At 40.8% G+C, this 27,305-nt stretch overlaps 1 protein-coding gene across 2 annotated transcripts; it reads left to right on the top strand.

The window, feature by feature from the left end:
* Nucleotides 1-13,398: 13,398 nt before the first annotated feature.
* Nucleotides 13,399-23,565, top strand: SLC35G1 (solute carrier family 35 member G1). Of its 2 annotated transcripts, none has more exons than XM_015536633.2 (3): nucleotides 13,399-13,603; nucleotides 18,319-18,499; nucleotides 20,491-23,565. In XM_015536633.2, exons 1-3 carry the CDS (start codon nucleotides 13,432-13,434, stop codon nucleotides 21,227-21,229), a joined length of 1,092 nt encoding a protein of 363 aa, XP_015392119.2. In that variant the 5' UTR covers nucleotides 13,399-13,431; the 3' UTR covers nucleotides 21,230-23,565. The 2 variants fall into 2 exon arrangements, with proteins under 2 accessions (XP_015392119.2, XP_042816856.1); XM_042960922.1 differs by having other exon boundaries at nucleotides 18,391-18,499.
* The last annotated feature ends 3,740 nt before the right edge of the window (nucleotides 23,566-27,305 follow it).

Below are 27,305 nucleotides of genomic sequence, written 5' to 3' on the forward strand. Positions count from 1 at the left end.
GAAGTCAACAAGTGTCTGGAGTTTTGACCTAATCTTATAGCCCACCCTTTCTAATCTTTCCATTCACGCCATACATGGAAAATTGAAACACATATGGCACACTGGGGTAAAAAGTCGAGGTTTCTTGTGACTGACAACACACTTGGCCCAACCCTGGCCACCATTTGTATTTGTTAATCTGCTGTAACACACAATTGTTGCACATGTTTTGGGAAGCTCTACTATGGGTAATGGAGTAACACTGAAGATTTTTAATGATAAGATTTGGCAAATAAACCATAGTTTGGAAAATAAAGGAATATGAAGAATTAGATTGAAATCAGAAGTATCTAGAAGGAGGCTATGGCAACAATCCAAAAAGAAATAGCAGGAGTTTAAATCATAATGGCGGCCATGGAAATAAAGAAAGTGGACAGATCCAGGATATAGTTACAAAGTAGAATTAACAAGCTTTAGGACCGCCTGGGTGGCTGGGTCGGTTAAGCCTCCAACTCTGGCTCAGGTCATGATCTCACGGTTTGTGGGTTTAGCCCCGTGTCAGGCTCTGTGCTGACAGCTCAGAGACTGGAGCCTGCTTTGGATTCTGTGTCTCCCTCTCTCTCTGCCCCTCCCCTGCTTGTGCTCTGTCTCTCTTGCTCTCAAAAATAAATAATAAACATTAACGAAAAAAGAATTAACAAGCTTTACTGACTGACTGGAGGTGGAGGAGAAGGGGGAGAGAGACAAAAATGGCTTCCAGCCTGAGTAAATGTTAGTGGTTCCACTAGGATAAGAGAGAGAGAAGAGTACTAGGAAGACAGGAGTCAGTTCTCAGGGACCTGAGAGGTACCTGAAAGGTAGTTAAAAACCAGGGGAATTAAATACAGGTTCAAAGAGAAGACTGGAGTAGAGTTAAAGATGGGGGGGTCATGGACAGATACAAGCAGTAAAGTCCAGGGAATGGATGAACTGGTTGAGAGAGGACATAAGAAATGCAAAGGTCCAGGGTCATTTAAGGGGAACACAGAGGAAGGAAAGCCTGTGGGAATAGCATTGGCATTTCTTTGATGCATAATAGGATCTTCTCAACTGACTGAATAGATACCCTTTGAAAAGAATGACTCTCTTTTTAATCTCTCTAAATCTGTCTGAATTATCTATAAAGGCACCTCTGGGAACTCCAGAAGATTGGTCCCCTAATACAGGCTGATACCTTTTGTGAAAGATGAAGGTTTAAAAAAGTGAATCATTTGAAGTAATTTTAACAAAGTCATAGTTATGGCTCTTGTTAACATATTACTACAATATATTGTGATTATCTACTTTTACATCTGTCCCCTGTCACTAGACTGTAAAATCCTCTAAGGTCCCAGTGTTGGTGTCTAGCCTGGTACCTGGCACATAATACACAGTTGATAAATATTTGTGAATTACTATGGATTTGAGTTTTAAAGTTGAATATATACAGAGTATGATAACTCAGTTCCAGTAGTCTTTCCAATGGAAATATGTTAAATTGGCAAGAGATGCTATAGTTCTAAATGTGGCCATGCCCCTCAAAATAGTCAACATGGATAATGGTACATGATATATCCATAAAATGTAATATAGTAAAGAGAGTAAATCAACTAAAACTACATATAGTAACAAGGATGACTTTCACAAATATGATATTGAGTGAAAGATACCACACAGAAACAAGTGCATATGTAAAATTGTTACCATATGAAGTTTAAAAACAAATCTAATGTATAAGTTTTAGAAGTCTGAAGAGTAGTTATCTTTGGAGGGGGTGTAGTGATAGGGAAGGGCACAAGAAGGACATTTGCAGAACTGGTATGTTCTATTTCATGATCTGGGTGTTCTTTTCATGAGCACATTAAGTTTGTGATCATTGATTGAATTGTACACTCATTATTTGTGTCTTTTTCTGTATGATGGCTAGACTCCAGTAGACTATTACTTTACACAAATAATTCTGATACATGATATTAAATGATAACTAATAACATTAAAGAATAAGGTCTTCAAGTAAAGTAGAAGTATAGCCTTAAAGCAAGTATTTGAACCTATGCTAATCAACTAATAAGAAAAAAGAATAAAAGGAAGAAGTCAGTGGGTTTCAGAAGGTATGAGAGACTTGGTTGGTTTATTGGCTGAAGACACAAGTAGTTGCTAATAACTACATATCTGCATGCAATCATTATCCAAAGTGGCCTTGCTATCTGATAGGACCATTTCAAATTTCTGAGCATTCAGCACAACTATCACCAAAGGAAGCTTCATTTCATTAGACCAAAACTCTTGAGAATAAAGGACTTCTACTCACACTCTGATGGAGTAACTGGTATTATCCTAGCCCCCCACCCACCATAAATAAAGTATAGATAAATATGGACAAAATATGAAACACATCTATTTTAGACACTGAACAACAGGCTATACAAGAGTATAATCTCTAAGAGAAAGGGAACAAATGAGGTAAGTCCTTAAAATTGTCTCGGCTTTAGGCTTAAAGGCACTCAGATTCTGGCACAGAGAAGAGGAACCCAAAGAATAACAGCCTTCCTTAGTTGAGGAGACAGAGATTTTAGTTTGGTGAGATGAAGAGAGCTGGAATTTGCAGAGAAGTATGTGAAAGGAGGATACTATGCAGAGGGAAAACTCCAAAAATCTGCACACAGTCTAGGAGAAAAAAAAAAAAAAAACTATGGGGGAAAGAACAACTTCAGAGAGCTATGAGCTGAACAATTCTAAAGCTCACAAAATTTGGGGAGACCTTTCCATTCCGATCAACCACAGCGGAGAGATCTCATTAAACATCTAAGATGTTCATTTGAGATGCCAGAAAGTCCAGGTCTTATGAATAAAAGTAATCTAGCCATAGAGTTAAAGCTACTATAAATCCATTCTAGCAGAGCTTAACATCAAGCTTTGAAAGTATACGGCTGATCCACAAGTAAATTAACTGCAGACCAGGACAAAGCTCAACACTTCTCAAAGGAAGACAATAAAATCTAGACTCTATCACCCAATAAAAACAAAACAAACAAAAAACCATTAGACCTGCAAAGAAGTAGGAAAATGTAACCTATAACTAGGAGAAAAGTTAGTTAGAAAAGTCAATCTCAACATGGAGACCCAGAAATGACAGAGATGATGGAATTAGCAGGTAAGGACTTGAAAACTATTATTGTAAATATGTCCAAGGACTTAGAGGAAGACAAAAACACAATGAGGCAAGAAATGAAAATTATTAAAAAGAATCAAGTGGAACTTCTGGAGTTGAAAAATATACCTGAAATGAAAAATTAATTGGATAGGTCTGACATAAATTTAGACACTACAGAAGAAAGACAAGTGAACTTGAAAACAGGAAGTAGAAATTATTCAAACCAGAGGGAACAAAGGATTAAAAATGGAATGGTCTCTGTGATCTGTGAAACAAAACCAAACAGTCTAAGATTTGTATAATCAGAACCTCAAAAATTAGGGTGATAGGGTGGGGCAACAGAGAAAATACTTGATGAAATAATGGCTGTTAATTTTCCATATTTAATGAAAAATATTAACCCAGAGAGCCAAGAAGCTCAATGATCCTCAAGCAGTATGAAGACAGAGAAAACTAGAAATTAGATCAATGCATATTGACAAAAATCACTGACAAAAAGTTGCCAGAGAAGGGGCACTTAGGTGGCTCAGTCAGTTAAGCATCTGACTTTGGCTCAGGTCATGATCTCATGGTTCAGTTTGTGAGTTCGAGCCCCGTGACAGGCTCTGCTCTGACAGGACAGAGCCTACTTTGGATTCTCTGTCTCTCTCTCTGCCCCTCCTCTGCTCCCTCTCTCTCAAAATAAATAAATAAATAAATAAACATTTTTAAAAATTTTCTAGAGAAAACAGGAGAACAGAGATTCAATTCAAGCCAGAAGAAAATAGAACAAGATCTTTAAAGGATTGAAAGAAAAAACTGTCAACCTATAATTGTACATCCAACAAAAACATCTCTTAAACATAAAATGGAAATAAAGACATGTTTCAGACAAAGACAGAATTATGTCCCATCACATCTTCTTTACAAGAAATATTTTTAAAAGTTCCTCAGGCTGAGGGAAAATGATAGCATATAAAAACTTAGATTGGAACAAAGAAATGAAGAGTGCTAGAAATGGTACTCAAGTACATCTAAAAGATTTTTCTCCTAATTTTTAATCTCTTTAAAAGATAACTGACTTTTTGAACAAAATGAAAACAAATGTATATGTGAAGAACCTTATAACACTCCACTTCCTCTCTCCTGTTTGTTATCACTGTCACAATTGTCATACACTTTATTTTTACATACTATAAATGTGGATACACACACGTACATGTGCACACGCACACACACACACACACACACACACACACAGACAACTCACAGGATGAAGGAAATATTCACCTTGGCAGAACTAGACTGGCCTCAGAGCATTTGTTTTTCAAGGGTAATGATGGTTAAGAATTAAAGTTTAGGTATTGGAGAGTACAGGTTAAGTTTAGCTCCACCAGTTATTAACTGACTCTGAGCAAGTTACATAACTAGCCAAGACCTCAATTTCCTTATCTGTATAATGTGAGTAATCTCTATTTACTAGCATGGGTGTGAGACTAATTAAATTATCATAAATATTGATATTGATATTATCATAAATATTGCCTGCCTGACAATAATAAGGACTTGACAAAGGACAACTATCTGAAAGTCAAACATGTCCCCACCTTGCCAGATATCAACTTGTTCAGACACCGGTTGACCAAGAAGTTATGACAGGAACTAGGGAAAGCAGGAAGTGGCAAGTAAAACTAAAATTCTCCATCTTCCAAAGAAGAAAAAAAGAAATCATCTAACAGTGGCATATCAGTAATTAGAGACTCCGGAATGTATAAGAGTTTAACAGCAACCACTAGAAGAGTTAAAGACAGAAATTGTTTACGGTGATTGCCTCTGAGAAGTGGGATTGGGGGAAGAGAGAAAAGATTTTATTATTCATAGTATACCCTTTTATACTGTTAAAAATTTTATCATGCTTTAAATATTGCATAGAACTTCAAAACCTAGTTCTATAATTTATAAAGTACAGCTGGAGCAAGTAGAAAGGTTAAACAAATAAACTGGAATCTGTATAAAGATGGAACTTCTGGAGTGCTTCCCATCCTCACCAGCACTGAAGGTGAAACCGCTTGCTGCTTCAGAAAACTGGTACTGGCCTCGAGTAGGCTGTGGCAACCAAGAACCGTGTGTGTGTGTGTGCATGCGTGTGTATGCATGTGTGCATGCACATGCATGCAAATGTATGCACCTCTTGTTTGTCTGAAAGTAAATGCTTTATGCTTTAATACTGGAATTCCCACTGACACTTTGCTTAGGCCTTCTCCCTCCTTGGCCCTCATATTACTAAAAACTAATATTTGCCCTTTTTGTTGGCAACATGAAAAGTTGGAAGAAGATCCAGTAATGGGAAAATAAAAATAGAGCAGACCCAGGATGCAGGGAAAATAGGAGAGTGCCCTGGATAGTCAAAGGATGCAGGAAAAAACTAAAATCAGGTCTGCATTGCTGGTGGGTACCTATTCACTTTGCAAATTGCCTGTGAGCTCTCACCCCACCCCATCCCTGAGGGCCCTAGCTAAGAACCCAGCTTTGGACAACAGAAGTGAGTTAGGAAGAGATCGAAGTTGTGGCCAGTGGAGCATGACTGTTCTCAAAGCTGATAAGGAAATAGGTTGTCTATTATCATTATCATCATCATTATCATTATTATTAAAATTGCTTTTCTTCATTCCATAACATTTTACTCCAAGAAAGTTTAGATGCTAGACAGACACCATAAGCCTAACACAAACCACACAGCTTCACTATGGTATGGAACATAGTCATGGGATGTTGCCACATTAACAGCCTCAAGGTCCAAGCCAGGATATAACATAAAAGGGATCGTGCCCTAATGAGATCCTCTCAGAAACCAGCAATCCTGGCAATTAAGACCTTTGGATGAGTAAAGTCATTGGGACAATGGACTTTGACTCCTGACAGTCCTGGGTTTTGAACCTACTTCTGCTCTTCCCTATCAGCATGCCTTTGGCAAGTTATCATCTCTGAGCCTCAATTTTCTTCTCTGTAAAATGGGGATAATAAAAGGCACAATTTCTTAAAGTACTTACTATCTGAAGTTCTACACGTATTACCTCATTTCATTCTCACAGCAGCTGGATACATTTTATTATCCCATTTTTAATAGATGTAGAAATGGAGGCTCACAGAGAGGCTAAGTCGCTAGTCTGAAGTCACACAACTGGTAACTGAAGCAGCCAGAAGGGTACCCCACCAGTGGACCCCAAGAGCCCTGGTATTAACCATTATGCTAAAAAACGCCTGGTAAAGTTCATCTAAGGATTAAATGACATGCATTTAATAGCGGTTGGCATACTGATCATTTGATAAAGAGCAATTATTATAATAAGAGCTGGGTAGAATCCAAATTTGGGGTTAAAGTGGATTGTGTTGTACTTTTATCATCTAGGGCAAAGTCTTAAAGCACAGGCATCCTCACTCCCAAGAAATCTGTAAGCCAACAGCAAGTTCCCACAGGAGGATACAGGTTCCTCAGGGCTGTGGCAGGGGCCAGAAATCATTTTTACTGGAGCTACCTTTCGCACCGTGGGAACAGATGAGAGTAGGAAAGCAAGAAGCTGCAGGAGAAAGTCCCTACAGTGTCAAGGCCTTCGGGGCACTCCTTTGTCCAATGGTGACTGCTTGAGATCCAGTCGTGTGACTTCCAAGCTGAGGAAATGGAGATGGAGAGGGCCAAGCAGATGTGTCCAGACCTGCACAACTGCACTGAACCCAGTGTCCTGATTCCCAGGCCAAGGGGTCAAACTGGGAGGGACAGGAAGCTAGGCAAGATACACACCGATGAGGCATGGCTTCTGCATGCTAGGTAATGGTCGCATCCTCTTTTGTTTCTGCGTCATCCCTCACGCCATGCTAGAGAGGACTACAGCCTTGTCTGTTCGGTTCCCCGCTACCTTGCTAGGAACTGGAAGTGGTCCCGTGCAGGCACTCAAACATTAGTTGAATGAGTTACATGAAAAATGGCATTAAGAGAAACATAAATATATTAGGGAGTAGAATGGAAAATTTGCATACATGTCTAAGATGGGACAGGGGACTTTAAAGAAACTTCCTATTTCTGGGGCACCTGGGTGGCTCAGTCGGTTAATGGTCTGACTTCAGCTCAGGTCATGATCTCACAGTTCGTGGGTTCGAGCCCCATGTCTGCCTGTGTGCTGACAGCTCAGAGCCTGGAGCCTGCTGGATTCTGTGTCTCCCTCTCTCTCTGCCCCTCCCCCACTCACACTCTGACTCTTTCTCTCTCAAAAATAAATAAACATTAAAAAAAGGGGGGCACCTGGGTGATTCAGTCGGTTGGGCGTCTGACTTCGGCTCAGGTCATGATCTAATAACAGCTTGTGGGTTCGAGCCCCACATTGGGCTCTGTGCTGACAGCCCAGAGCCTGGAGCCTACTTCAGACTCTGTCTCTCCCTCTCTCTCTGCCCCTCACCTGCTCATGCTCTCTCTCTCCTTCAAAAATAAATGAACATTAAAAAATAAAAATAAGAGAAAAAGAAAAAAAGAAACTTCCCATTTCTCATGGGGGCTTTAAACTCTGTCTCCAGAAATTAAAGTTTATAGTTCCAGGTTCATACTTTTTTAGCTATTAGCGATACTTGGATGGAAAAATTTCAGAAGTACACAGCACACTATATCATGCTACCTCTTTTCCTCCTACTATGTATGGATTTTTAAAAAATTTTTTTAATGTTTATTTTTGAGAGAGACAGAGACAGAATGCGAGTGGGTTAGGGGCAGAGAGAGAGGGAGACACAGAATCCAAAGCAGGCTCCAGGCTCTGAGCTGTCAGCATAGAGCCCAACGCGGAGCTTGAACTCACAAGCTGTGAGATCATGACCTGAGCCGAAGTCAGACGCTCAACCAACTGAGCCACCCAGACGCCCCATCCTACTATGGATTTTTTATTAATGTTTATTTATTTTTGAGAGAGAGGGAGAGAGACAGAGTGTGAGCTGGGGAGGGACAGAAAGAGAGGGAGACACAGAATCCGAAGCAGGCTCCAGGCTCCAGGCACAGAGCCCATTGCAGGGCTCAAATCCAAGAAACGTGAGATCATTACCTGAGCCGAAGTTGGATGCCCAACTGAATGAGCCACCGAGGAGCCCCTGGAATTTTTAAAATATATTATCATCTCTCTATAATTATGAATCAAAACTGAAGAAAGGAGAACATGGCTAGTACAGGGGAAAGTATCTTGCACTCTTCAGTTTGTTTGCAGACCCAGGTTTACTTCAACTTTGGATCTACATTGTTGGTTTATTAGCTGTCTGTTGCACACCCTCAGAAAAGTTTTCCCCTGGCTTTTTTTTCTAGAACTTTTTTTTATTGTGGTAAAATATAAATAACATAAAATTTACCAGTTTAACTGGTTTTTTTCCCTAGAAAGAGAGAGCATGAGCAGGGAAGGGGCAGAGAGAGAGAGAGAGAGACAGAGAGAGAGAGAGAGAGAGAGAGAGAGAGAGAGAGAGAATCCCAAGCAGGCTCCAAACTGTCAGCACACAGCCCCATGTGAGGCTTAAACACACCAACTGCAAGATCATGACCTGAGCCAAGACCAAGAGTTGGATGCTTAACTGACTGGGCCACCCAGGCACCCCACCAATTTAACCATTTTTAAGTGCACAGTTCAGAGACACTAAGTGAGTTCACATTGCTGTACAACCATCACCACTATCCCCCCACAGAACTTTCATCCTCCCAGATACTCCCATTAAACACTAACACCCCTTTCCCTCCTCCTCTCAGCTCCTGATAACCACCATTCTATCTTCTGTCTCTATGCATTTGACTATTCTAGGTCCCTCCTATAAGTGGAATCATACAGTATTTGCCCTTTTAAGTTTCGCTTATCTCACTTAGTTAATGTTTTCAAGGTTCATCCAGGTGTCAGAATTTCTTTTTTTTAAATTTTTTTAATGTTTACTTATTTCTGAGACAGAAAGAGACAGAGCATGAGTGGGGGAGGGTCAGAGAGAGAGGGAGACACAGAATCCAAAGCAGGCTCCAGGCTCTAAGCTGTCAGCACAGAGCCCGATGTGGGGCTCGAACTCACAAACCGTGAGATCATGACCTGAGCCAAAGTCAGTTGCTCATCCGACTGAGCCACCCAGGCAACCCCAGAATTTCTTTTTAAGGCTGAATAATATTCCATTGTACGTATACACCACATTTTGTTTATCATCTATCTCTTGGTAGACATTTGGACTGTTTCCACCTTTTGGTTATTGTGAATAATGCTGCTATGAACATTGTTGTACAAATATCTGTTAGATTTCATACTTTCCAATTATTCTAGGTAAAATATAACCAGAAGTGGAATTACTACATCATGAGGTAAATTACTGGATCATGAGGTTGAATTCTTTTTTGAGGAACCGATCCTGGCATTTTTTTTCCTCTTCTATTTCCAGAATCAGTTTTTATCATCTATTCAAAAAGTTTCTTTTACCTCTCCAATACACTACTCTACATAAATGCTAAACTACCTCTCTTTTTTGCTTGTTCCCTCTTTCACTTATCAGCGTATTTAGAATTATGATCTTCTGTTCCACAGCACTGATTTCCCCCCAAACACAATTGCACCTCACTTCTTGGAACAAACTGCCATTTTCCAAATCATAAGATGCATTAGTGAAGAGTAAGAAATGAACTTTTTAGGAGGAATGGGGGGAGCAGTCTTTCAAATCAGTACCAAGATACCAGTCCGATAGGAATCAGGTAGCTATACCAGGAGAAGAGAGCTCCCGATTCACAAGTGTCTTGCATAGGAACATCCCTGCATATAAATGGAGGCAGAAATCAGGAGTCCACCCTCTCCCCTGCAGTAGCTGGAGGTCTCCATCTACACCCACCGGGATGATGAGGATCTTGCACTTTTCCTTGTCCATGGGACAACTAGAACATACCACTCTCCTACTTCCATGGGACAACTAGAACATACCACTCTCCTACTTCCAGCCTCCTTCTTCCTTCCTAACCCTGGAACTGTGGGAGTGCCACCCCACTGTGGTTACCTGGCATTATAGTGAAAGTCCCTGTTCTCACTAGAGGATTGAATTCCTTCAGAAGCAGAATTTCAATTGGAACACTGTATGATTTCGCCTACAGAAACAATGTTCCTTCATACTAAGTCCACAAATCTTGTCCATTCTAGCTGCCAGCTACCTCAAAAGCAATCCTTCCTCCTTGCCTCCTCTGCCTTGAAGGCAGAACCTCACTTAAACTAGTAATGGGCTTGGAGCTGGTCCCCTCATCCCCCAGTCAGGATTTCTGCCCCACCCTTCACACTGTAGGGGAACCCACCTCTCACCAGCTCTAAGTCATTGTCACCAGAGCCTAGAAATGCTCAAGGAAAAACTTAGCCATCCCATGCTTCTGTTGGGCAGAGCTGCAACTTGGAGCCATGTCTTCTGACTCTTAGTCTGGTCCATACTGTTCTTACCAGTTGATTTTATGTTTCCAGGGCTCTTGTTTGTTTAGCAAACAAGAAAAACGATGGTGAGATACCTTTCATACATCAATGCCAGCAGCAGAGGGGAAGGAGGGTAGAGGGAATAAAGTGCAAGACCCAAATCATCCTGGCACCCTTTAGTCACCCCAGTCTATACTGGTGTGGTATCCATTTTCTTCTCTTTCTCTTCTAGGTACTTCTTGCTCAAATCATCTGATTCTTTCTTCTTTAGACTTCCTAACCACTGTCTTCACTATTTGAAGAGGGAAACTAATAGGGTTGCTGGACATAATTCTACTGCGGAGGGGGGTGGGCAGAAGGAGATTTCCCCACACCAACAACAGTTCTTCAAACACCAGCTGGGTGTTCTATAATTCAACTCAATTCTGACACCATTTACCTGGAGATAGCCTCAGACCCCACAGCTTAAGGACTCAGTCCTACAAGGCTGTCCCTCACCCCTTCAGATGCCAATTGTAAGTCCAGGTTATCACCTGTGCGTCTGACCCACCAGCTATAGATTGGAGGTTCCCAAGACCCTCTCTTCGGGTTTGATGAATTTGCTAGAGCCACTCACAGAACTAAGAGAAGGGTTTTACTCACTAGATCACCAGTTTATTGTAAAAGGATCTAACTCAGGAATAGCCAGATGGAAGAGACCCACAAGGCAAGTAAGTTATGGGGAAAGAATGCAGGCCTTCTGTGAGCTCTCCAAGAGAGCCATTCTCCCCACATCTCCATGCTTTCACCAACAGTAAGCTCTCCAGACTCCATTCTTTGGAGGTTTTTATGGAGGATTCATTACATAGGCATGATTGATTAAATCATTGGCAGCTGGGGACTGAACTCAATCCCTGCCCTTCCCCCTCCCCGTGGGTGGAGGGTGGGACTGAAAGTTCCAACCCTCTAATCACATGGTTAATTCACCTGGCAATGAGCCCCCATCCTTAGGTGCTTCTAGAAAGTCACCTCATTAACATAAATTCAGTTGTGGCAGGAGGTTTGTTATGAATAACAAGATGCCCATTTCACCTTTATGGCCCTGAAGCCATTTTAGGAACTAAGGACAAAAGACCAAATATTATAACAAAAGCTGCTCTCATGGCTCTTATCACTCAGGAAATTCCAAGGGTTTTGACAGCTGTGAGCCAAGAACTATGGATGAAGAGCAAATAAATATCTGAATGACCAAATATATACTCCTTGTAAATCACAGTATTACAGGGATTCTTCAAACATTCTGCACATCTAAATCTTACAAATAAATGCAGTTGTGAAACTGCACCTGATTTCTAGATGTTTGGAGAAGCGTTTTGGTTCTCACTTCATTCATAATCATGATCTACCACCCTCACCACCCTTCCCTACACTTTCTCTCCACTAAAATACCACCACCACCACCACCAGCAACAAAATCAGTTTCATATATTTTTATAAGCAGCCTTAAATTCTTTTTAAGACAAGGCAAAGTTATATGCTAACCAAGTCAGAATTCAGGTGGCCATTTGTCCCAGTTTGTCTACGACAATCCCAGTTTCAGCCTATTGGCCTGCATAATTTCTGAAAAAGCTCCTTCTTTTACTCTAAAAAAGGCATTCCCAGTTTTAGAAGATCAATTATATGCTCACCTTACTTAAAAATACACCTGGATTTTCTAGTAAAGTGCTTTCCAGGTGACTGCTGTTGCACACCTCATTGGACTTCATTTGCACAACTCTGCAAAATAGGAAGGGAAATCTTTTATTTCTGTTAATTAAATGAAGTAACCAAGGTTTCAAGCTGTAGGTGGTGACTGTTTGAGGTCACATACTCAGGGATAGAATCAGAGCCAGAACCCAGGATTCCTGACTTCAAGTCCAGTGTTTTTCAGTTGTCAATCACTTCGTGCAAATATCTGAGTAAAGACAAACTTTACTCTCTTGGTTGGTAATTTGCTTGCACTTGGGCCTAGAATAGTTTAGACAGGTTCATCCTTGCCCAGACACTGTCCTTTCACATTTAAAGCAAGCAGAGATGAAAGAAGAATTACTTAAACATAAAGAGCCTATTAGTGAATCCGAGGGACCCTGGGGCCAGATGACATACATTGTTTACTTTACGGGGTGCAATTATGTCAGATTATTGTAATCTTATATCTAACCAAATTAGTATGTTTCAGTTAACAACAACAACAGAAAAAGAGGAAAAAAAAAAAAGATCAATAATGAATGTCTACTGTTACAAAGAACATAAGGGTTCTGTCCCAGTCTTATAAATATATTTTCCCTGTGGTTATGTGCTACTCCTTTTTTTTTTTTTTTTTTTTTAACCTAAAATTCTACCTTCCTTGGATAACTGGCAAGGAGACAAAGACAGGCACAGTGTTTGGCAAGGTCTCCAGGGTATTCCAGAGGGGCTGAATGCAGCGCCACGCCAATAAATAAATAAATATATACTCTCCTAACCTCCGATGACCCTCCCCAAAAGAAGGCCACAAGACCCTTGGGCGTCGCTCTCTCTGCAATGACAGAAAAGGGTCCACTGAGCCTGGGGAAGGATGACTCCAAGCTGCTGGCCAGTTTAGCTAGACTGCAGCAGAGGGGTGGACGCCTTTGGTCCAGCTGTGTGCACCGCCGCAGCCCAGAGAGGTGGCCGACCTCCCCCTGCGCAGGAGGCTCCAGGAACTGAAGGTAAGAGGGCAGCGGAGGACAAGCGCGGTCCCCAGCAAGGGGAGGAGGGCCCCGCGCGCATGCGCCCCGCCGCCGCCGCTGCCGGCCGGAAGAGCCGGGCAGCGGAGCCGCTACTCCCCGCGCTAGTCGCCGCGGCGCTGGGGAGACCGCTGGCCGCGCGATGCGGCCCGTGGACAGTGACGGGGCGGCGGAGGTGCCAGAGCCCGGGCTACCGCTGACGGACGACGCGCCGCAGGGCGCCAGTGAGGAGCCGGCGGCGGCAGCGGGGACGCCCGGCCCCTGCAGGTGCTGGGTGTGCGGCAACTCGCCGTGCGGATCGGGTGCGTCGCAGGGTGAGTGTGGGGTGCAGACCCGGCGCGGGTTTCGCCTCTGGGGTTGGGTGGAGGGGGTGCGGGTGCCAATGGGCTAGGGTCCCCGCAACTCTGGGCCGGGGGCGCAGCGAGGACCGCGCCCCCATCCCTACCTTGCCCAGAGCTCGGGGAAAACCCTCGAGCCCTCGCCTGGGGGTCTGCAAAGCATAAGCCCTTTTCGTCCCCGCGGGCGCGAAGACTAGGAAAGTTTCTGATTGTGTTTGGAACCCTTTTGGGATTCTGAAACTGTTCCTGTAATTAAAGTGTTGCGGGCACTACCGCGGAGTCAGATTGCAGTTCCGTGAGCCCTGCTGGAGGTTGTGGGGTCAGTCAGAGAGGCCATCCCTTAGGCTGGTGAGGTTGGGGGTGGGGGGTCAGTAAGAGAGGCCATCCCTCAGGCGAGTGAGGCTGGGGGGTCAGTAAGAGAGGCCATCCCGCAGACAGGTGAGGTTGGGGGTGGAGAGCTAACCGTGAACACTGATCACAGTGGGAAGCCGTGTTCCCTGAAGAGGAAGTTGAAAAGCATAGAGTCTAGAAAATGTTTGCCTCAGAGTCTTAGAATCTTGGGAAGGTAGAGTTGAGTGGGACCACAGGTTCTTAAGCTTTTGGGGTTAGGAGGACTTTTTTGTTGTTGTAAATTTTTACAATATCTTTATTCATAACGACTCACTGAACTAAACCAAATGTCCATTGTTAATATAATGAGTATTTTGTAATACATTCTTTTTTTTCCGTTTTTAAAAATTTGAACCACTGTATTGTATACCTAAAATATAGGAGGACTTTCTTGGCAACTAATCCTAAACAAGGCAGAGGCACAATCTTATATACATTGTTAAGAGGTTCACAGACCTGTGTCCAAAGCCAGAGACCCTTTGTAAAAACACCTTGATCTTGTTCAACCTCTTCTTTCCACAAATGAGGGAAGTGAAGCCCTGGAAGGTGAGGGCTTGGCGGTGGGGGTTGCTTTGTTTTTCCCTAGATCTGGCCTGTGTGGGTGAGTCATGGCACAAGTCCCTGCAGCACCAAAGTTAAGGATCCCAGCATGCCAGAGTCCCACGCTAGGCCTTTTCTACTGACCACAGTGCTACTTTAAGCACATTCCTCCTTAACTCCACCACCCACCTAGGTCATTTTCCTGGAAACAGAGGAAATAGGTAGATCTCCCTTGAAGACAAAGTTACACAGCCTGCACCATCTCATCCTCTGGGTGGCCTCCTCTAAGTGTGACCCTGATTTCTATGCCTCTTATCCCCACCCCATTCCCCCTTCTCCCTATTAGGAACTTTCCCCTAATTTAGAGAGATGAAACCCAGATGATTCTTGCTCCATTTTTGTCTTAAATGCTAACAGTGGTCAGACTTCTTTTTTTTTTTAATTAAAAAAAATTTTTTTTTAAATAATTTTAGAGAGAGCACGCAGGGAAGAGAGGGGAGAGAGGCAGAGGGAGAAGGAGAGAGGGGAAGAAGCCCAAGCAGGCCCCATGCTCAGTGCAGAGCCACACACGGGGCTTGATCCCACGACCCTGGGATCATGACCTGAGCCGAAATCAAGAGCTGGATGCTCAACCGACTGAGCCACCCAGGCGCCCCCAAAATGATCAGACTTCTGATTATTTATGCATGGGCTGGTGCCTCCAGAGAAGGGGCTACTCCAAGCTGTGTAGACCAGATGTGTAGCTTGTAAAGAGGTGAATTTCTCACCTTATCAGTTATTATGGTTGAATGTCATTTTGGTGGAATGCTGAGTCAGTCCTTGTAAACTCTTAAATGTTTCTGCTGTTTGTAAACCAAAGAGGAATACTGTACACTCAGGCAGCACATGGCAAAATGATAAACATTATAAGCGACTGCACCTAAGAATCTTGTGGCGTCTTTTAACTTCAAAGAAAATTGCTAACAGTGAGACTTAGTAATAGTTATTGTAAGGTGACCAGATAATATTCTGAAAACAGGACTGCCATAGAAACACTTTAAACCACTGTACTGTTTGTTGTCATTGAACTTTGTGACAGTATCACTTTAACCGCTTGATCCAACTGGTTATCTCAAGAAAGCTCATTTTCAAGTTCAGGGTGAAACTGTTACCCATTTTTCTACATTCTTGGATAACCTTCACAGACAGCATACAGCTATCCTAAGATATCTATTTATTTTCTTGAGGGACAGTGTGGATCTTAGCCTGAAGCAAGAAACTGTCTTAGATGTGTGCCTCACATGCCCCTGGAGGGAGTTCTCTAGTGTAGCAGTGGTTCTCTAGCTGGCAGGGCTTTTACGGTCACAGAGATCCTGTAGCAGTGGGTCTGGGGTGGGGCTCGGGAACTGAAGTTTAAAAAATTACTCAGTTGATTCTGATTCCCAGCCAGGGTTGTGAATCACCACTTTAAAGGATAGAGAAACTGAGCAACTTTTCAGTTTTCTTCTAACTCAAGAAATTACACCGTGGCCACTTAATTTGAATTATTTAGCTATGCTTGTAGTGGAATATGATCATAGAAGCACAGTACATAAGCAAATGCATCTTTGGATGATGCTACTCTCTTGTTCATCTCCCTTGGCAGAATGGAAATTATTATTCAGTAAGAGAGGTCTGCATGAGTAGAACCAAGCCTCACCCTCATAAGAAATAATCAAGTTCAGCCAGGCCTTGTAACAACTGCCCTGTTGCAGTCAGCAATCATGGGTCATAGGGTGTTTATAGGCAAGAAAATATGTGAGTGTTTTAAGAGACAAGATAATCAGAACCAGGGGTATAAAATTGAGTTTTAAAAGAGTTAAAATTAAATAAATAAATAAAACAGTTAAAATATCATGTTAAGTTAAAATTTTTTGGAGAAAAATTTAAAAGTTTAGGTTGGGGAAGATCCTTGAAATACAGACCGGGGAGATGTTTTCTGTCCTTGATCTTCCTGTTCTGTTCTGTGTGAGGGTGTTGGTTCTATGCATGGGTTGGGTTTCTTTTAAGAAAAACTATTTTATTTGGACCTGAACCCTGAAATTTCAGAAGCTGAACACTGAGGCTGACCACAGCCAAGACATGTGTTTTGTGGTGTTTAACTTGGAAGTCGTCTAAAGTTTCCTTCTCATGGGCTGAGTAAGTATGTGCAGTTTGTTGCTGTGGTATCTGAGGCACATAGGTGTTGAACAGAATGTGGAGGATTCTGGTACTTACAATACATAATCTGTGACACGATGACTGTAGCTCCAAATGATTCTCTTCGACTGTGCACCTGGAACAGGAAGAGGTAAAGGCCTCTGATCACAATGGTATCTCTTACTACAAAGGTCAGGCTGCACAGTGCCCCTGGAAAGATTGTGCACCATCATACTTTGGTCCTGAGTCACAAAGTGTCTGTCACTTGTGGGCAAAGGTATCCAGCTAACATGAGGATATTGAAATGTATTACTGGGTGTTTGCATTTATCAGAGAAGGACATTTTTTAAAAACATTATTATGCAAAACTGTTCTCTAGCTAAGTAACACATTATAAATTCCTAGATTGGAATGATAATCCTAGTTTTACTAGAAATTGCAAGTACCGACACACCCTTCCATTTTGCTATGTTCTTAACCGATGAGGGCCAGTAGCATTTCCTTCATATTCTCTTCTTGTTTTGTATTAGTTTCAATAAAGAAAAAAATACTAGTACGTTCCTCAGTGTGTCACCTGTCTTTTAGGGAGTTCTCTGCTTACCCTGTCCCATTTTGCTCCCCTCTGAATGATGGGTTTGGGGTGAGTATGAGATTGAAAACAGATTTTAATCCTGTGTTCGGTAACTAAGACAGAAGTGGCTAAACAAAAGTTGAATGCTCATAGTCACTAATGGATTGAATACTTGATGCCCTAGAGAAAGCAGAAGTTTCTTGGTTCAGATCAAGCCAAGAAGTTGGTATTAAATGGCAGTTGTAATTTTTTAAAAATTTTATTTTAAAGCACTTTGAGGTCAGAGGGGTAGACCTACCCTCTGTCCTCAAAGAGTTTATGCTCTAAATGGAAGAGAAGTTGTAAAACCATGAAAAGTAAAAGATTTGATTAATGGTTCAAAATAACAAAACAGCTTTCCCAGATTAGGCTGTTACCAGTGGTGTTAGACTGTGCATCTTTCTATGGAGTTCTCTCATATACTTTCATTTAGCAAATATTTAATCGGGGTCTTGCATGTGGCAGGCACAAACAAGACAGCTGAGGTCCCAGCCTGGAAGGGTTCACAGGCTACTGGGAGAAGTAAGATAATCAACAAGTAGCCATAGGACACAGCTGTAAACTGTTGTCTAGAAAAAAAACACTTTCTTCATAAAGCCAGGTTCACCAGTGAGATGATATAAAATATCACTTGGAAGCATTTTTCTCTAGCCATCTTGACAAGCGTTTCTTAAAGATTTCTCTCACTGTCTTGGCAAGCTTTTTTACTTCTTTTTGACTTATAAGTGAGTAATGATTCTTCAGTAAGCCAAAGGAAATCCATTTTATAGGGTAAAACTGCATTTAAAAATTATGGGTTTAAATTGTTGCCTACATCAGTGATTCCTCATTCTTGGTGGGGAAAATGGTTCAGGTCCAGAGAATGGATATGCTTAGGAGACAGTATTTGTAGCCTGTTAGCCATTAACACTGTTCCATTTTTCTCAATTCCTAAGTGAAAATATTAAAACATACACTTGGAAGTAAGGACTAACCAGAACTTAATCTTTTTCAGAAGCCAAGAAGAAAGCACGCTGTCCTGGACTTGGCTTGTTTTATACATTATTATCTGCCTTCCTTTTCTCAGTGGGCTCTTTATTTGTTAAAAAAGTGCAAGACGTCCATGCTGTAGAAATTAGTGCATTCCGATGTGTGTTCCAAATGCTAGTCGTTATCCCTTGCTTAATATACAGAAAGTAAGTATTTCTTACCTGCGAAGTGGAAGGTATTAACAAATGTATGTAAATCTTTTGACCTGCTTAAATTATTTATTCTACAGTGTCTGCTTTATCCCTCCCGTAGATTTACCAGTTACTACATTGTTTGTCTCTGATTAATAAAAAGTCATAAGGATTCACCTACAAAAGATGCTCTCATAAGCACAAACCACATACTCAGGAAGGGGGGGGGGTAGATTCAGTTATTCTCCACTCCTCATTTTGAGAACAAAGCTTTCCTTGTACAATTCCTCCATCTTGTACCACCCTCCCTTCTTTCCCTCTGCATAACTAGTATTTAGAAGAAAAAAGTAAATGAGAGGAAGTGGTGGTGTCTCCTAATATCAAGTTTCTTTCAGTAGAATGGACTGCTCTGTTACCAGGGCAGACAGAAGGTTAAAGTAATAATATCAGGGTCTTGCCCCTAGGGTGATGTGGGAAAGGGAAAAGGTAGTCTTGAACAAGACCTTTTAAAATACTTTCATGTTTATAGTGTCCTCATCTATGAACTGGAGGGAATGATAATCTTTGTCCTCTACCCTGCACCTTGGTGGCAAGGGCCAAATAAAATTAATTATAGATCAGAGCACTTGTGTAGAATCTAACAGTATATGAAAACTGTCTTTTTTCCCCATCCTTACTGTTCCCTCCCTACCCAACGTGTCTTCCCCTTCCATATAGAACACCCTCCCCACCCTTTCCCAGATTAAAATTATGCCTTCTACACATCCCTGTGTACTTAGAACCATTGGAGGATAGGCCAGTTTGGTTCCTGGTGGCTGTCTGGCTCTTTCTCTCTTTGGGCAAAAATGCTTAAACCCTAAACTAAAAGTTTCAGTCACTTGCCCCCAAATTCTCCTTGTATCTATAACATAGTACAGATTCATTTAGAATAGTTTCACCCTGTATCCTGAAGATCTGGTGAAAAATGGTGAAAAGCTACTAAGATTAATATTGTCAGAAATTCCTGTATAAGTGTGGGCAAGTCACAATATTTTAGGAAATGATGGTAAGAGTTCAGAAATTTTCAAGGGTGGCAACTGGTGCTAACACAATTATCTTCCTCATTTTGCAACAGAACAATTGGCAGGGGAAGGCACTAGAAGAATTTTTGAAATCCTTAGCACCAATCTGTTTTGACCTATTTTATGTTTCATTATCATGGAAGACTCTTAGCTTCTCAAAGTATGAGTCAAAGGTGACCACAGTTTCATTTCTAAATGAAATGTGGGTCCTCATGTCAGGCTTATAGGCTACCCTAAAGATGTTCAGTGCTGGCACAGGTCAGCAAGCTGCGCCTAGCCTGAAATGTACCCAGCATTCTGCTTGGTAAGTATTAATTAAAAAAAAAAAAATTGAGTATCAGTTGTTATACTTATCCAAATGCTACTTGTTCTTTTTCAGTCTATCTTAACTCTTCTTGCAGAAAATAATGAAAAGTTGTCTGACATCCAGTGGCTAAATTACACTTTAGCATTGCCTCAGCTTTTGTAGAAAAACTCGTTAAGATTGGCAATGCATACTAGCCATGACCAAGTTTTCTTATATAGGGCAGCTTAATCTGGAAATTGTGTTTATCATAAAAATCATACATTGTCATTGTAGAAAATTTGGGGAAAATAAGGAAAAATCACCTAGGAGACCACCTATTAAGGTTTAACCACGATGAACATTCCCTTTGTCTTTTTTGTAAGCATGTATGGGAAAAGTTATATTTGTTGAATTTTAATTATACTATTTATGGAGTTCTCTTTTATTAATTTTGCTTATACTGTGAACACTTACATGCTTTAGCTATACGTAGAAACCATTTTTTTGAAGGCGTATAACATTCAGTTGTGGACCTTAAAATTCACTTACTATTTCCTTATTTTTTGCCAGTTAGGACTGTAAAAATAACATCTAATTAACAACTGCAATTTAAAAAAACCACCGTGGTTTAATGTGCGCTCTTTCATTTGAATTTACAGAAGCGGGTTCATAGGCCCCAAAGGTCAACGCATTTTCCTCCTCCTCAGAGGAGTCCTGGGCTCCACCGCCATGATCCTTTTGTACTACGCTTTCCAGGCGACGTCCCTGGCCGACGCCACCGTCATCACGTTTAGTTCGCCAGTGTTCACGTCCATATTTGCTTGGATATTTCTCAAAGAGAAGTACAGCCCCTGGGATGCCCTCTTCACCGCCTTCACGATCACCGGCGTGATCCTCATCGTGAGGCCCCCGTTTCTGTTCGGAGCCAGCGCTGCGGGCACGGACGAGAGCTACTCCGTTCACCTGAAGGGCACGTTCGCAGCAGTGGCGCACGCTGTCTTTGCCGCCGTGACCATGGTCATCATCAGAAAGATGGGGAAGTCCGTGGACTACTTTCTGAGCATTTGGTATTATGTCGTACTCGGCCTCCTAGAGAGCGTCATCGTCCTCTTCATCATAGGGGAGTGGAGTCTGCCATACTGCGGGTTGGACAGGCTGTTTCTCATCCTCATCGGCCTGTTTGGTTTGGGGGGTCAGGTGTTTCTCACGAAAGCCCTCCAAATAGAAAAAGCAGGCCCAGTGGCAATAATGAAGACGATGGATGTGGTCTTTGCTTTCATCTTCCAGATTATTTTCTTTAACGATATGCCCACGTGGTGGACGGTGGGCGGGGCCCTGTGCGTTGTAGCCAGTAGTACCGGCGCGGCCATTCGGAAATGGTGCCAGAGCTCCAAATGAGGCTGTGGCAGAAGTGCGTTCTTGGTTTCTCTGGGTACCATCCCTCAGTGCGGACACACCGCGCACGCACACGCCTGGAAAGCCTGCATTTCCTTCACTGATTATATTTAATAAATTTCATAATTAAAGTACCATTTTTGAATATGCTATGTCTTTAATTAGCTAAGAGTTAGCCAGTGTGGTCTAGCAATTACTTTTTTCTCAATTATGTTTTGGTTTTGGTTTGGTTTCTTACTTGCTGTTGTTGGGGTGGTGATGGTAGGAGATCAGGTCTTTAGTTGAAGAAAAACTGCAAAATGTTTTATGACTCTGGTATAAATGTAATTTTTTAAACTGTATTTTTGGTACTGAGGGGATATAGGTGGGGAGGAAACTTTAGATGTTCTTTTAGCAGTGTAAAAGCTAAGAAACTTATTGATAATAATGCTGCTATGATTAAATTATGTCGGTAATTCGTTTGAAACCTAATTCCATTTAGGAGGCCAAAGCTGAAACTTGGAAAAGGTGCCTACTTAATGGTGTTAATAATACAAATGAATTAGCCTTATTTCCAAGGCTTTTATACATGGTTATTCTTTTAACACACATGAGTGCCTTTTCATTTTGATGCCAGAATTTTTATATGTAAAGTTTAAAAAGTTTTTAATCACCAGGTTTGGCTAGAAGTTTTCTGTTTTGGTGGCATTCACAACTGTAGCTATCATTCTGTAATTTTAATTGTCCTCTGGTTTTGGTTTTTTTTTGTGTGTGTGTGTGTGTGAAACTGCACTACGTTTTTCTTAACTTTCTGAGATTTCAGGTCTTTAAGCCGCAAGAGAGAAATCTTGGCAAAACCAGTGTGCACATTTCCATCCTGAAGTATTTCCCCCTCACTAGAAATGTGATTTTCTATAAATTCTTTTTGAATTTATAGTGTGATGCCAAATACAATTTTCTCAGGATTTTATTAGGTTGAACCATATGAAATTGCCAAGATTTTACCTTTTTAACTTACAAAAACCAGAGTTCATTATGGTTCATCCTAATAGATACCTCCCTTACCCTCTCTACACCAAATATTTAGAGGACTTTGGCATATATTTTTTTAAAACAACTTTTTAAAATGCAGTAATCTTATTAAACTTATTTTTATAGTCTTTTCCCCTTATGGAATTATATGTAATAATGCTTCATGTTATATGTTAAATGTAAAGACCTGTGAATCCATGGTTGATTGACTTCTGTAGTGTCTTGAATAATAAAAAAAAAAAAAATCACTGTTAAATTTTAGTATATCAGTATGGTATTAAATATCAATGCTGCCCCATGATACTAACATCATGAATTCAAACATTTTATATCTGGAACTTCATCAGCCAATACTCTGCAGTTAAAGAGAGAATGTAATATTTAGGAAAGCTTGGAAGGTTAATTGGAAAGTAGAGAGTACATGGGAATGATTATCATAATGAATCCTTTATTGGTGAGGCTATAATGGTCTCCAACTCTTACTGTCCAACCTAGCATCTGTTACTATCTTAAGCCTGCATATCTGAAAGATTATAGGCTCTTTCTCTCCCCTTCATCACAATTCTTCCAAAGAAAGAAAGAACTTGGCTTCTGAGGTTTATGCCTTGGTGAGAAAGGATCTTTTCCAATAGTTCCAAGAGGGAATTTTTGGCTTGCTGATCTTCCTAAATGCTTTCCACCTGACAAATCTTAAATGAAGTCTACTTTGGGGAGTCATACTATCATTATAACTTTAGCCTCATCCACAGTGTTGGAATTTAGAGTTGCAGGAGCATTATCTTGCAAATAGATAGTTACAGAAGCAGCATTTTAGAGCTCAAAGGTTAGAAATCCTCTTGTAGGAGGAGCCATGCTGCACAGATAGGAATACTGGGGAGGAGGATCTGCCCGAGATGGGTTCCCATGGCCTTCTCCCTTATTTCCATGATAAAGTATAGAAAGTAAACCACTGCTTGAGTTACCTAAGGTAAATTAACTCAGGGAACCCTCTCTTGGTTCTTTACCTTGCACAATAAAACAACTTATGGGACTTTGAGAGTTAAATCCCTTTCAGCCTGTACACTAGAGATGTGTTTTATTTCAGAAGTGTGGTTTAAGTACTTGAATGTCACAATATATGGCCAAGGTTGGAGAAAATGTTTCTTCTCTCAACTTTTACAGGGTGTCATTCTTAAACACTTTTATAATGTCTGAGGTATATACAAGGATATGTATGTATTGTAACAATTATAGGTGTGTATATTTTGCAAAGACTGTAGTTTCTATATCCTGAAAATATTTTCATAAATTGTTTTTATTTTATAAGTACTAATAAAGTTAATATGAAAGAAGGCTATATTTTGGTTTTTATGGTTATAGCAAATGTGCTCGCTAATCTAACATTTCCTTTTTCATCCATGTGCTTCAAAATTCATTTTATAAAGGATATTGACCCTGGTCATTCAGCTGTGATATAATCACAAGTTTCAAACTGTTTGTTTGTCCCTCTGATACTGTCACATCAAATCTAGTATCTCTAAAATAAAGGTCCTAATCTTCTGTTCCAGGGAGGCCTTCATTGTTCTAGACCCAGAGCTTGGAGCAGCTTCAAATTCCATACTTTTCGTTCCCATAGCTAATCTGTTACCAAGTCCTGGAGTGTCTGTCTTATTGTCTTGTGGATCCACTCTTTTGTCACCATTTCCACTGCTACCATTTTAGTCCAACATCAATAATCTCAAGCTGAATTAACAACAGTATCCTGATGAGTTACCCACTTCTTGACTCTCTTCCACCCAGATCCTTGTCTCACTGCCAGACTGTGACCTTCCTAAAGCTCTGCTTTCATTGTTACTTTGGTTCTCATAAAACCACAATGATGCTGTATTGCATACCACATCTCATTCAAATTACTTGACCCTATTCCCACTTTTCTAACCTGATTCTGCGTGTCCCAACGTGAGTTGATACTCTGATCCATATCCCCATCAACTCCCACATTTGCCAAGGGATTCCTTCCTGTGTCTCCCCTGCTTCCTTTGCCTTCTTTTCTTTGTCCTCTAAACCCTCTTAGCCTCCAACAGTTCAGCTTGAGCTTTTGTTTCTTCCACTGCCTCCAGCTTCTCCCGCCCACACTAGCCCACTTTGAAAGAGTGGATAAAGCACTGGAATAAGAGTGTGGCCATATCATTTTCTAGCTGAGCCAGGCATGTAACGTACTAAGCCTGTTTGCCTCATTTGCTAAATAGAATATCATTACTTGTCCAGCCCATGTTACAAAGCAGTGCAGTTGGAGGACTTGGAAACCATAAAGGGGAATAAAAACACTAAGTATCAAACTGTTCTTAATACCATAGAGTTGAATATTGTCTCCCCTTCTCTTCAAAATGATGCCCAGCTCAGGGTCCTTACTTCTGAGCAGTTTCACTAGGAACTGTAGGAACAGTCTAATGGATTTCAAACCTCATTTGACTCCCTCCTGCCAGCATATAATCCTACTGTTGGACAGTTCTCAATTGCCTGGCTGACCTGCCCACGTAGGTGGCCAAGGGTCACCAGTCTTTATCTTACGCATAGTGTTGCTACCTTTCCAGTTCTGGCTTTAGTTCTGATCCTCTGTGAGAATTACACTTGGCTCTGGCTGGGGAATGAGCCTGATTTTCTATGTGTTTCCCATGCACTACTCTATATTTAGCATGGCTCTTTTAGCCCCTTATCTATTCACTCAGTTAGCACAATTAGTCTCTTGACAGTAATCTAGTGGTAAGAGAGCCATATATCTTTATGTAACATGTTGACTTCTAATGTAGGTGTATGGAGCCATGTTCAGTACTGGGCATTAGAATTTGATTCTTAGGGTGTAGGTTGGGCACATGAAGCCCGGACACTACCCCAAGCACGCCATCATATAGTCCCTTTGGTGTCTTATATGAAGTCTAATACAGCCATTATATTCACTTAGAATTCTGTAAGATGCCCTCATAGGAACTTTGTGATCCACAAAGACCCATCCAAGTTTTAGCCTATTGGAATGCTAGGTTTGGAGCTGGACTTGGAAAACCAATTCATAGAGAGCCCGTGAAACTTGGTGTTGCCTATATCATTTCCTAGAAATTGGGGTGGAGCTTTATAGAAAGGGGTAAGGAGAAGACATGTCTATTGTCAAGGCAGGGCAGGAAATGTTGCATCATAGAAGTCCAGTCCATAGAAAATGTTCCACTGGGTTGCACAAGGTACCATGCCAGCTATCATCTATCAAGCCAGATTTGCAACAATATAAAACAATGCTATTCTTCTCACTAGTTTCCTAAATATTTATTTTTCATAAGAATATTATTTATGTTAACATAATGGAATCATTTAAATAAATATTTCAATTTTTTTCAGTTTTGCTTTCAAATATGGTAAATATCTCTCATATATAACTCACATAACAGAAGCTCTTTGGAGTTCTCAATAATGTTTAGGAAAGTAAAGCAGTACAAGACCAAAAAGTTCCCAAGCTGCAGAATTAACATATAGAGTTATCAAACTTGAAACTTTAAAAAACAATGAGTAAGCCAACCACCAAATCTACCAACTTATTCATGAGGTTCTGATAGTTTGAAATGCAGCTAAATAACAGTTTGTAAATTAGAAGCATCTTTAATGTGATGTCCCATTTTAGAATTGTGAGTTAAACAACTTTAATCTATATAAGAGATCCAAATTATCTACCCGAGAGAGAGCAAAGAAAGGAACAATAAGCAATCCAATTGGCCTATGCTCATAGGATCATATAAAGTTGTCTCTGATACTTCCTATGTATGTGTTTTAGTTCCTTCATATGTGCATTTTTAAAAAGTCAGAAGACTTTGACACTTTGCAGGTAAGTAGGTACATTGGCACAACCTCTATGAAGGACAATTTGGCAGCATCTATCAATTTACAAATGAATATACTTTTTCACCCAGAAATTCTATTTCAGGAATTTATCTTATAGATATATTTGCTTATTGCAAAATAACACGTAAAATTTTATTCATTGCAACATTACTTGTAATAGCAAGATAAGAAAGAAAGAGAGAAAGAAAGAAAGAAAAAGAAAGAGGAAGAAAGAAACAAAGAAAGAAAAAAGAAACAAAGAAAGAAAGTCTGATGTTAAATAAATAATGGTATTGATAATGGGTTAAATAAATGCTGGTACTGAAAGGGAGGAAGAAATTTCCTCTGTCCAAGTTTCTTCTAGCTGGACTAATAATTAAGCTTACATAAGACAGATTAACAGAAGGAAAAAACCCACAAAGTTTTATTACATGTGCACAGAGGCCCAATAATGAAACAGACCTAAAGAAATAACCAAGGCAGGAATTTTTTATACTTTTTAGAAATAGAGACAATAAATCTATGAGGAATTGACAGGACAAAGAAAACTTTGGGAGCTTCGGTTAGTAAGGAATTCTAAACAGTATTTGGGTTGGGTTAGTAAATTAGTAAAAAGTAACAAGTCTTTTTGGCTCTAAATTTCCTATCTCTGGTGATAAAGATACCTCTACTTCTTGGTACTAGGAGGGTACATTTCATATGGGATATTTACTTCCTGCTTTCAGGGGGACAGAAGAGGGTTTGAATGTCCTTCTTGCAAGGCCATCTCTTAAGTAACTATTACTGAAAATACTCAATATGCCAAAGTGGTATATTTGGGGTGGCCTGCCCTTGGGCCTTATAATACATACATAAAATAAAATATAATACAATAAAACTAAACTAAGGAAGAGGAAGGGAGCTTTCCACACATGAATGTGGAATAATCTTCAAGATTATTGAATTTTTTTAATGTTTGTTTGTTTTTGAGAGAGACAGAGTATGAACAGGGGATGAGCAGAGAGAGAGGGAGACACAGAATCGGAAGCAGGCTCCAGGCTCCGAGCTGTCATCACAGAGTCCAATGCGGGGCTCGAACTTACAGAGTGTGAGATCATGACCTGAGCCAAAGTCGGCTGCTTAACCAACTGAGCCACCCAGGTGCCCCATAATCTTTAAGATTATTAAGTGAAAAAGCAAGATTCAGATAGCAGTACAGCATAGTAGGTATTAATTTATATAAAAA

This window comes from Panthera tigris, chromosome D2, assembly GCF_018350195.1.
Source record: "Panthera tigris isolate Pti1 chromosome D2, P.tigris_Pti1_mat1.1, whole genome shotgun sequence".
NCBI classification, from domain to species: domain Eukaryota; kingdom Metazoa; phylum Chordata; class Mammalia; order Carnivora; family Felidae; genus Panthera; species Panthera tigris.

Bases quoted from the DNA above. Each gene is read 5' to 3' on its own strand.
- SLC35G1 (XM_015536633.2), top strand. From the start codon at position 13,432: ATGCGGCCCGTGGACAGTGACGGGGCGGCGGAGGTGCCAGAGCCCGGG. The intron at 13,604-18,318 runs GTGAGTGTGGGG...AATCTTTTTCAG, and splicing joins CGGATCGGGTGCGTCGCAGG to AAGCCAAGAAGAAAGCACGC. The intron at 18,500-20,490 runs GTAAGTATTTCT...TTGAATTTACAG, and splicing joins CCTTGCTTAATATACAGAAA to AAGCGGGTTCATAGGCCCCA.